The 12,847-nt window shown below is 34.7% G+C and overlaps 1 protein-coding gene and 1 pseudogene across 1 annotated transcript; both read right to left on the reverse strand.

Annotated features, from left to right (window-relative positions):
• Positions 1-4,496: 4,496 nt before the first annotated feature.
• Positions 4,497-5,021, reverse strand: LOC131041084 (UDP-glycosyltransferase 79A2-like). The gene has a single exon (XM_057974061.2). The coding sequence runs from the start codon at positions 5,019-5,021 to the stop codon at positions 4,497-4,499; it is 525 nt and encodes a 174-aa protein (XP_057830044.2).
• A 3,654-nt stretch (positions 5,022-8,675) lies between these two features.
• Positions 8,676-10,297, reverse strand: LOC131041050 (putative UDP-rhamnose:rhamnosyltransferase 1; annotated as a pseudogene).
• Between the last annotated feature and the right edge of the window lie 2,550 nt (positions 10,298-12,847).

Below are 12,847 nucleotides of genomic sequence, written 5' to 3' on the forward strand. Positions count from 1 at the left end.
CTGGTAAAATCTAAGGGTTTCAGGTCCCTTCAAAACCTCTGGGGTTTCAGGTCCCCTCAAAACTTGTTGTACAAGGTTTTAGGTCCCCTTAAAACCTGTTTACCCAATCAAAAAATAATAATAGAATTATAATTTAAAATTTTGAAATTCAAGTTCATACTCATACATCATAAAATTGATTCCAATTGGTGCATAAACAAAATTTCACAATAAGATATTAAATGTCAAGAATTAGGGAGTCCATATATTGAAGTACTTATGAACAATTTGTAATAAATGAGGGGTGAATCATATATCTATGATAATAAGTGTAAATAAGAGTACATGGAAATGGATAGGGATTAGAGCATGAGAAAAATTTAGCACAAGAGTGCATTCTTTATTGATATAAAATTGTATTAAACATGTTCTATTGAGATAGGTATATATATATATATATATATATATATATATATATATATATATATATATATATATATATATATATATATATATATATATAGTGGTAATTAGAGTACAAATGTATACTAAGTTGTATAAAGTAATGGATCATTCTTTGACTCATCTTGTGTTTCTCTCCTTGGCATGAGAATTATGTAAAAACTTGAAAAAATATAAAAATATATGTAATGAGTAGCTTCCACTACAAAACTAAAATAGACATAAATTGTACTATATTAAATTGTACCAATTTACAATTTCAAACTCTATTTGTGTCCATATTTTTGTTGTGTCCTTCCCTAGATCATTTTAAGCCTATTTGGGCCCTATTCTAGTTTTTAGTTCAATTATCAATAGTGTAATCTAACTGCCATCGAATATTCATTAAAACCTGATTTAGATTAAAAAAACCCAATACTCTTTGTTGGTGTTAGGGTTTCCACCCTATCCCAAGATCTCAATTTACAAGCACACCTTCACACATGAGAGAAGCAAACCAAATGAATACTATTTCACCAAAGAATAAAATGTATTGATGTGAGTATAAATGTACAAGAGCCCTGCTTATAAAGGAAAAGATGAGAGGTAACAAAACATAGTATGTCCCCATGTGTCAATAAGATGAGAGGGTAGGTATAACCACTCAACAATCCAACTAGAACTCTCAATGCACTTAGGAAATGATAAATGTAGTTGGTTATCTGAGTTGTGCTTAAGTAAATGTAAATAGGTAAACCACCATTTAATCCAACAACCCCTCTTAAGTGCAACTAATTAGGGAGTACAATATGCAATGTGAGATGCATTATGGGTCCCAACAACATCACCATATTAGGTACCCATGTACAACTAAAATGCAATGAAATCTCTCAAAATGAATAAAAGGATAAAAATCGTGTAGGAGAAAACTCCTCTCCAAAAGAGAGAACATAAAGGACTAAGAAACCTCCAAAATGATGATGTCACAAAACAAGAACATGAAGAAAATCATTGAAGAACAAAGAATCTACAAACATCTATTGAAAGAAGACAAATATGGTGCTATAACTAAGAACTTCCTCCAAAACAAGATGACGATCAGGATCAGGAAGACAAAAACTTGCATGAGTGCCCCAAATGATGCTACTTGAACAAATATCAATGAAAAATATAGGTGGCACATGAATCTGCATGAGTGACCCCAATGACACTTTTCAATCGATGAAGTTGCATGAGTGATCTCATCATCACTACTCAACCATGATATTTGAAAATATAGGTACAATAATTTGAAGAACCATGATCGACTATGAATTTTCCTCCACAAAATAGGAATGCAAGATTTTATCAACTCATGCCAAGGGAAATCAACGAAGCATTAGCATGAATAGTATAATGCCCCCCATAATACTAACTAGGGAGAGGCTGCGACAAATCCACTAAAACTGCGTCACCAAGAAAATGCATGAAGAAGATACAACATCTGAAGTGACCAAATGATAGTACCTATAATTGAAAAAAGCCTGTGCACCAAGACTAAAACAAACATGAGGTGGAATCTCGAATATCCTAGTATTGTCATGGAGGGATACTCACTTGAAAAAGTTGTGATTAGCAAATAAAATAGGCACTACACAACCCCCCATGGCACTTCATAATATAGTATGAGTACAATAATATGGCACAACATTTATACAAAATTCCAAATATACATGAGTGACATTGATCCAATGTGTCTTACAAAAGAAGTGCTTACAAAAGATGCTAAAATTAATCTATAGGGATAAAAATAGCCATATGCACATATGATATAGCCAAAATGAATCCAGCCATGCAACTAAAAAATTCCCAAGTGCCAAAAAAACCAAGCAATCAACCAAAGTGTTAGAACACAAAATATTGAATTTATTGTACCTAGAAAAAAAATCTAGAAATATTCATGGATAGAATGAAATTTATCCAAAAGACCTTTTGAACATCGTAAGATTGTACAAAATAGAGATTTGAGCTCAAAAGCCCATAACACACCTATGACTTTAGCAGGCCCTAAAATGCACCAATGGCAAAAAAGTGATGAAAATATTGGCACCATTGAAGAGTACACATAACCACCTTTTTGATGATACCTAGTTTGGAAAAATGGATGATGGATGCACAAGTTATGCCCATTTGAAGTAAAAATTCCGAGTAGGGCCCAAATGTGAAATGCAATTGTAAAACTAACATATCTATGAAAATTATCAATTAGTTGAACCCATTTTGATGGAATGTCTCAATATGGTTACATAATTTTATATATATTACACTCTTTTGCTAAGTTTGTCTACTTCACTAAAACTTATCCATCCTTATTTACTGTCACCTTTGTGAATTCTAGATAGCTACATTAGTGATTAGCCCCAATTCTAATCCACCTAATATATCGACCAAGACTCTACATTTCCTATCTTGTATTGATCTTGTAATAGATGGGGATAATCCTATATGATATGGATCTTACCTAAAATTTATAATTTTAAATATGTGAATTTATAAATTATTAAATCTTGCAATTTCCTGAAATTTAAGATTGAAGATCTTCTAGAAAGAAATTATGTGAGTATTCCTAAATTTATGTTTTGGATGATACTATTTGATTGATTATTGGGAAGGGGAATAAGCTTTTATATTTTTCATCTATAGATCTCACAAATGAGGAGCAACTATTATCTCTCTTCTTGATGACGGATGAGAGAAGGTGATTTAAAATGTCAATAAAAAAGTTCACATAGCTCTTTGTTTAAGTTCTTTAGTGTATTGTCATTGGGATCCAACTTCATACATATTTGTGCAGTATTCATTATTTCATGGTATTCAAATATATCTATGATTTAAGCATTTAAACATCAATTAAAATTATTAAAAACCCTTAAGAAGTTATAATGAACATCTGTAGGAACACTTATTTTAGAACACTTAAAATAATCATCATTTACATTGAAATCATCTATGTCATTACATGTTTATTCCTATTGTCTTCAGCCACTTAGGAAAGGTCATAAAATAAAATATGTCAAGAGGTTGATTTGCGAGAACTTGAAACCTCGTAATTTAGTGGCTTCCCCAAGATATATTTAAATACCATTGATACTTACACATTAATAGAGTGTATAAATCACAATGAACCAAATCAGAAAAATATGCACACAGCTAGATCAGATTTGTGCCTCAAAGATCAAATGCATATTATGTAAAACCATTCACAAATCAAATGATTGACCCACCTAGAGTTATAGGTCTACATATAATTTTAGGCAATAAACAGTTCAAGGGCATTACTTTCCTTACTATAATGAATTTATCTAAAATCTATAGCATCCATATTAATAATCATTGTTTCAAATCAAACTTTGTAATCCATCATTAGGTGAGAAATACTAAGGCAGGAGATAATGTTTATGTCATCTCTTAGTATCTCATCCTAATGATGGATCATGAAGTTTGATATTATCTCTTCTATTGATCTTTGTCATAATGATGGTAGATTATGAAGTTTGATCTAAAACATTGATAATAAAAATTGAACATAATTAAATCAAAGAATCTATTATATATTAACTAGAATGCGGAAACCTCATACTTTTAATCCATATTTATCATGTTCTAAAAGAGACCATTCATCCCTACTGATACTTACATTAATTTATACTTTATTTGTATGCATTTATACAGTTAACCTTAATTCACATTCCTTTTTACACAACTCAATTCTTCATTACTAAGCAAAAGCAACAATATAGATAAATACAAGGTAAGCTGACATATCAAATCAAATATTTTGCTTATCTGAGGCTTTCTGTTTGAGCGCAGAGACAAAGTTGTGGATGTTTGTTCGATGCACCTGGGAATCATCCCTGGGCAAGACCCTGCTAATCTCTTCAACAACTGATCTAATCTTACTGCCTTCCTCCTCCACCATCGCAACTCAGACAGCTCTAGCGATATCTTCCTTAGTAAAGGAACCATCCTCCTTATTTCTCCTCACCTCCACTCCCACCTTGAACTCCTCTGAAATCAGCCTGGCATTCAAACCTTGGTCATACTGCACTGGAAGAGCAACATACGGAGCTCCAAACCTTAAACCTTCTGTAATAGAAGTCCACCCACAATGTGTCAGAGAGGCTCCAGTGGAAGGATGGCTCAAAATGTACAGTGGGAATTCCCAGTTTGGCGGCAACCCGAGGAGCCCAGTACTGCACCATGTCACGTATCACAAAATCAGGGGAAAGCAATTTCAGCAGCTCTTCGAAAGGCTTCACGCAGAGATCGAGAGCTTTACAAGGTAGCGGTATTAGGTTTAAAGCTCCAATCTTGGACAAATCTGAGGTGGACTCAACGCCTGTGGGCAGACCATCCACGGATGGAATCGGTAAGTGTACTAATTGAATTCCCAGTGAGGGCTGTAGTTTTTGTTTAATCCTTTCTATATTAAGCTGAGTGGAGAGGAATGAAATTTTAAGGCCATAACTGGTGAGGCTCTTGGCCAGCTCTAGGAAAGGTGTTATGTGGCCATGGGCAAGCCAAGGAAACATCAACACATGAAGCTGGCGCTGATCCGCCATTGTGTACAGCTGCAGAGTATTTGCAGGAACAAACTCGATCATAATCTCTCCTTTACGGAGATGAGGAATCGCTCGTGTTTGTCTTTTTCTCCTTGGAAGGAGATAAGCAGACTCTTGTCGTGTTCATTTAACATTTTTTTACTTGAAGGAAATGTTTTTTCTAAGATATCAGGATTTAATTATGTAGCGTTTTGATAATTTTTGTTTAATCAAATTATATATGTAGTGTATGTATATGGAGAATATTTATATCATATATCTATTTGATATGAGAGTATAATTTTTAGATTGAAATCTTTTCTTTACGAGTATAATTTTTAGTATTGAGCAAAACTTGATCTTATTTGATACTCCTAGATTGATATCTAGTAGTTTCCTTTAGAACCATTTATCCAAAAAATCATTTGAACATCAATGTGAAATTTTCATTGGATTAGAACTCTTTATTTCAAGCTTAATTAATGAATTACACTTATTTTAAAATCTCTATTATTATTATTAGAATACTAATACAGTGGTTAGATTTTACAAGTTGGTAACAAATTACCTGATGAAATATTACATTAAAATAATCTGACCAAATTTCATAATGTATATTCTCAAATTTCCTTTAAAATTTCAAAATTACCTTATCTTCTATTCTGTTGAATGAAATTTCTATGGAATCATTTAAATTTTTTTATTTTGACTATAAAAAATTTAATATTGCAAACTTATTTCATTTTCATTTTATTTTGTTTATTATCTTATTTGATAATGACAATATTTGTATTCAAAAATTTGTGGGCTAATGAAATTATTTATTTATTTTATCATATTTGAGCCAATTTTAATTTATTGAAAATGTGAAATACAAAAAATATAAGAGATTGTGATTAAAAAAATTAAAATTTGTATATCACTTTAAAATATTTTTAAACTTAATAATTAGAGATATAATATTTAACAAAGGTTAATGCATAATTATAAATTTTTGATACATTTATATCTATTTTTAATCCATTCGATTTTGTTTATTAATTTAGCCAATGAACATATAGAATTAAAAATTAGAGTAACAATCCTTCAATCTAAATTTAATTTATTATTTTAAATAATTATAAAAATATTATTTATGTTTCTTTCTATTGGTTCATGCTGGGAATAACCAATATCAAAATAAAAAGAAATATAAAATCTCTTTTGTAAAACACATATCTAATCTAATGCATTTAATTCATTCAATCAAATTTCAAATCTATTAATAATTCTAATAACATGAGCACTACTATATACATGATAAGAGTTATTTTTATGTGAAGGTAAGTTAATATGAAGATTTTTTTTTTGTCTTTATAAAATTAACTTCTAAATTATTTTGTATCATTAAATGATATTTCTTCACTCAATTTATTAGACACATCAAAATTCAAACATCAAATAAATAAGAATATAAATAGAAACTAAACAAACATACTTTTTTAAATTAGAAAAGATAATTAAATGTTAAAAATACTACTATAAATACTACCATGGGGCAAAGACTGATCATGGGAGGCTAAAGGACCAGCAGAGGTATTGATGAAAGGCTTCGGAGCCACTTTAGATTTCTAATATATGTATATTAATATATATACATATATACATATAAATTATACATATATATATACATACATACATCTATATATATATATGTGTGTGTATGTATATGTATCTATACATACACGTATATATGCATACACACATACACATACACATACATGTGATCAATAAACTTAAAATTTTATTTAATTATAATAAACTAACAATATAAAAAAAAAATCATTTAATAATATGTCTCTCTCAATGTCCTCTTTTTTTTCAATAAATATATGATTTAAAACCATTCAAGTACAATCATCAATGTCTTCTCGTATACTACCATGGACTATAAAGCATATGCATTACTTGGTAACAAAAGTTGTGTGCGTATATAGAATACGAGAGCCTAATGGGAAAAAAAAATTGTAAGGGTTGATATCTCTTTGTTAGGGTCATGTCTTTAAAGAATGACATCCTATTCATCTATTGTCGGATGTGCTATGAAGAGACGGTTGTGTTGTGATGTCCATGTGTAATAAGTTAAATTATGACTAAAATTCACCACAAATATCTTTGTCGTTTGGCATTCTATCATGGTTGAACTCAAACCATGCAAACGTAGCTAATAATAATTGATTTAATATAAGAAAGGGACTGAAATTACATGTATTGATTTCAACGTAAAGGAAATACATGGAATCTCTGTTCTACCTCTTTTCAAGAAACAATTTCTTTGCTCTTATTTGTTTTATTTGCCCTTGGTGTTGTGTTCATGAATGGACTGGAATGGAGCTCTCCTCTACGCAGCCTCCCTTTGCTGCTCATAGGTCATACGTTGAACTCCTCTACTCTTTCCCAGTCCCAAACTCCACACATCCTCCTCTGGATTGAAACCTTTGCTTACAACAAGCAATTGAATTATTTTATCTTTTCTTTGAACTGGCACCTTTGTCTTCAAGTTTTTCCAACACCCTCTTTTGTCCACTCATCACAGTCACCACTGCTCCTAGTTTACTCTTACCACACCATCTTCCTTCTTTAAACGCTGGCTTTTCCACTCAATGTGGCAGGCCCTATTTCTTCCCTACTCTGCAACATACCTAATATTTTTCTCTCCCTCCACTCTTCACCTGGGTCACTGTCCCCTCTCCCTATTTTGGGCCCCCTCTTGCTACGCACTTTCTCCTCTTAAAGATGCAGCCCTTTTTCCTTGTCTGACAGCCCACTACCCCTTTCTCATCGCACCTTCGTTACTCTCCTTTATTCCCCTCGATTCCCAATTCCTAATCCTAAATAAGGCGTTATTGAAATTTGAATATGCTTTGACGGACATCCATATACTACTCCAATTTTCCTATTTTGGCACAGGCAGGCAGCATGGTGGCAACGGTTATGGGATTTAACATTACACCTGCCAAGTGTCTAATGTAAGAAAAATAAACCAGTGCAAAAAAAAAAATTGTAGAGAAGAACAATAGTACAGAACATTCAGATTTAAATGGAGAAATCTGGTAAAAATATACCAATAAAAAAATCATAGACAAATTGTCTTTGTATTGATTCTCAGGAATTACACAAAAACTGTACATCAAAACATGACTTCAAATAGCATAAAACAATGAAATTGCAGAATCTTAAATAAAATCAACTTACTAAATATAATATGACTCAACCACTGCTAGATGAAAATCCTATTTAGAATTCGCATTCCAACATATAAAGCCTTCTGTACAAATCCATTCGATGGATGTCCATAACTTATTTTAATGCTCCCATTCTGGCACAGGCAGGCAGGATGCTCCTCCATCAGAAAGGCAATGCGTTTACAAATGGAGAGAAGACATAAGAAATATATATTTTATTAACTTAGGCCGGTCTTCTAGCAATTTTGTTCAGAGGAATTAAGTAGCTAGGGAGGATATTGAGTGGTTCGAGAGCCACTTCGGGAAACAGTTCGACTATTTGCGAGTAGTAAGAGGAGTACAATCACAGAAATAGCCATTTTCTTTTCTCTGAAACGAAATCATAACGATCACAGAGTGATGGCAGCCTTATCTTCAAGATATTAGATACGGCCACAACAAAAGTGGTTCAGAGGAAATCCAGAAGTATAACATGGCAAAACATAGGAGGTTACAATGGAATTGAATACAAGTCAACTACGGCCTTATAAGTTTAAGCCTTTATTATACATTTAGATATATATATCAAACAGTTTGTTTACTGGATGCTTTCTCCTTGAGCGCAGAGAAAAACTTGTGTATGTTTGGTCGATGAACTTGAGAATCATTACTGGTAAGAAGCCTACTAATTTCCTGAACATTGGATTTAATCCGACTGCCTTCTTCCCCCACCATCACACCTCGTACAGCTCTAGCTATGTCCTCCTTAGTGAAAGAACCATCCTCCTCGTTTCTTCTAACCTCCACTCCCATCCTCAATTCGTCAGCAATTAGCCTAGCAGTTAACCCCTGGTCGTACTGGATTGGAAGAGCAACAAAAGGCACTCCAAACCTCAGGCCTTCTGTCACAGAATTCCTCCCACAATGTGAAAGAAAAGCTCCAGTGGAAGGATGGTTCAAGATATTCAATTGAGGCAACCATTCTGTAACCACGAGTCCTCTTCCATGGATGCGATCTTCAAATCCTTGAGGCAACTCAGCCTCCACGTGACCAGTAAGAACACAAAGAATGGGATTTTACTTTCCTCCAAACCCAACAGGAGAGCATCGAGCTGTTGGGCGGTGAGAAGGCATTCACTGCCGAAGGACACGAACACCACAGAACGAGCGGGCTGCTTGTCCAGCCAGGTCAAGCAAGGCTCTGCAGCCGGCCGCGGGGGAAGGCTCTGCATTAAAATCCCCACGGGAAACATTAATCGCCCGGTGCTTCTCTGAAAATAGTCCACAAATTTGCCTTCCAACTCTAGGCAAGTATTGCAAGCCGTTGCCCAACTTTCCTCCACAGAGACGCAATGGCGGTCCACGAAGCTGAGGCCCTCACCAATACCATGTTGCTTCTTTTGATACAACGGCAGCTGATTCCGCGCTTCAAAGAGTCGGTTGCGGACGACCTCAGAGGGGAATCCCAGTGGCAGTGCACAGAGATCCCTGGCCGTGGGGATTTCGGGCAGTCCGTGCCTGTGCTGACCCATTACGAAACTCAAGGATGTCATGCTAATCCCCGTGAAATTTATTGTGGGAATGCCCAGCTTCGCGGCAACCCGAGGAGTCCAGAACAGCGTCGTATCATGTATGACAAAATCCGGGGAAAGCAGTTTCAGCAACGTCGCGAAGGGCTGTTCGCAAAGATCTAGGGCTTGGAAGAGCAGCGGTATTAAGTCTGTTCTTCCTATCTCGGATAAACCTGCGGTGGACTCAACGCCTACGGGCAGGTCGTCTACGGATGGTAATGGTAGCTCAACCAGCTCAATTCCAGGCACTATCTTCTTTTTAATCCGTGCAATGTTTAGCGGAGTGGAGACAAAGGAAATTCTCAATTCATATGAGAGGAGGCTCTTGGCCAGCTCTAGAAAGGGTGTTATATGGCCGTGTGCAAGCCAAGGGAACATCACCACATGAAGCTGGTGTTGGGTCGCCATTGTTTACAATTGCAGGCTATTTGCAGTTGAAAGAAATCAGAAGAGAAACTCAAACGTGAGCTCCCTCTGAATGCAAACCCAATCCATTGAGCTTAAAGGAAAATACATTATAAATTGTGGTTATAATCAAAGCTTAAGCATCAATAATGGACAGTTGAGAGAGGTTGGCGTGAATGGTGTGGACGGCAATATAAATGCTTGGTCGACTGGTGACGACGTGAGGGGCCCTGTAGGTCAGTGTGACAATTAATATATCTTTTTGAGCAGTAGTAACCAATCGTTCATTTACGGAGAAAGAGAAACTCTCGTGGTTGATTGTTAGAACGCTGACTTCTTCAAACCCACTTCTACACCGCCATCTGAAGACCGGCAATTTCCACCGCTGACAGTCCTATTTCATAACCTTCATCCTGCAATTTCTCCCCACTTTTCAACACCGCAGGCTTTTCTCAGTCTTATCAAACCGCTTACTTCTCACGACTTGCCACTTATTGTTTGCCACAAACCTTCACCGTCTTGTACACCGACGACAAGTTAAAACAGCCATCCTGACACTTCTTGATGGAATGGCGGAGGAAAATAACTAAGAACAATCATAATCTATATTGCTCAGAATAACATTACATCTAACAAACTTTTGACAGAGCTTCAGCTCTTCATACAAACACCTTGGCCGAGCTTCCACTCATACTCATAAACTCACTACAAGCTTACACCAGACTTCTTCCAGCTCTACAAAGCTGGACTCTTGGAAGAGTACATAACAAATACAAACTCAGTCATTGTAGAAAGCTGAGTGCACATGGTGAAGAGAGAATATTTATTAGATTACACAGTCAAATCCAAAAATTATTACTTAGATTTTGACCACCAATGACTGACAAATCAAACATCCACAACTTCAATTCTTTGCTCGAAGAAAAAAACTAGTAGTTTTATTTCATTGCTTTTGAGGTACAGTTTTAAATAATAAAATTAATAGAAAACTTGCTAGTGTTTATTAGATTACACAGTCAAATCCAACTGTACCTCAAAAGCAATGAAATAAAACTACTAGTTTTTTTCTTCGAGCAAAGAATTGAAGTTGTGGATGTTTGATTTGTCAGTCATTGGTGGTCAAAATCTATCTATCTCTTGAACATTAGATCCAATACATCTGCTTTCCTCTTCCTTTTTCACAATTATAGTGCAAACAACTTCACTAATTTCTCCCTCAAAAATAGAACCACCCTTCTCGTTTCTGTGGAACTCCAACCCCAACTTATGTTCCTAAGTTATAAGCTTAGCATTTAAGCTTTGTTGATGGAGAATGGGAAGAGTTAAAAGTGGCACCCAAAAACTCAATTCCTCATACTGAATTCCACTCACAATGAGTGACGTGCCCACTGTATCACTAAAAGTCCTCCTGATTAGGAGCACTGCACAAATCCTTGAGGGCAACTTTTATATATATATATATATTTCTAATCTTACAAAGATGCAGAAATACTATCATATAATGGAGTAACAGTGGTTCTGCAAAAACAATTTGCAGTACACCAATTATTTCAAAACACTTTGCCAGCATGATTACAACAGTTCGCAACAAACCCAAAATAAAATAAAAATAAAAAAATCCACTTTCAATTACTTTTCAATGGACTCGTTATCTAAAACCCCAAGTTTGTTGCAGATTAGAAATATGCAAACAAAAACTGACGCAACGACTTTCTCACTCGAGAATTCTATTTGCTTTAGCAACAAGCTCTGCATTTGTATATATAGAAACCTGTGGCAAATGTAAGACTTTGGAATATCTACCGAAGAATAAAAAAATATCAACATTTGTTACACAAGTAATTTGACGCATGTCCATGTTGGAAAACTAATCCCAACTGCCTTATTTATTTCTGCCACCGTAAATCTTTATTTTTGGCCCCCCAACAAATTTTGCAAATATTCTCACATGTAGAAGTGGGTTTGAAGAAGTCGGCATTCTAACAATCAACCACGAGAGTTTCTCTTTTTCTGTAAATGAACGATTGGTTACTACTGCTCAAAAAGATATATTAATTGTCACACCCACTTCTTCAAACTCATAGTGTAGGCCTATCAAGTACACATTCTATAAGTTCAAATTCAAGTGACACGTCAAATCCAATATTGGCAAGCATGAGAAGACAAAAATTCAGAAGTTTAAGAGACATTTATGAGCAAAATGAAGGTGAGAATAACACAGGTCTGAATTCTCTTTTTGCATTATATTCACATCTTGATGATCCCATTCATTTTGAAGATGCAATTAAGGATGACAAGTGGGTAAAAGCAATGGATGAAGAAATAAATGCAATAGAAAATAATGAAACTTGGGAGTTAGTGAGTATTCCAAAAGGAAAAGAAGTTATAGGTGTAAAGTGGGTGTATAAGACAAAATGCAATGTAGAAGGAAGGATTGAAAGGCATAAAGCAAGATTGGTTGTCAAGAGATACAAACAACAACCAGGTAGAGACTATGATGAAACTTATGCTCCTGTTGCAAGGATGGAAACAATAAGGGCAGTCTTGGCTATAGCAGCTCAACATAAATGGAAGGTATATCAAATGGACGTAAAGTCAGCATTTTTAAATGGAGTATTAAAAGAGGAGGTGTATATAGAACAACCCCCTGGTTTTGACGTTCAAGGAC

Source organism: Cryptomeria japonica, chromosome 11, assembly GCF_030272615.1.
Source record: "Cryptomeria japonica chromosome 11, Sugi_1.0, whole genome shotgun sequence".
Classification (NCBI taxonomy): Eukaryota; Viridiplantae; Streptophyta; class Pinopsida; order Cupressales; family Cupressaceae; genus Cryptomeria; species Cryptomeria japonica.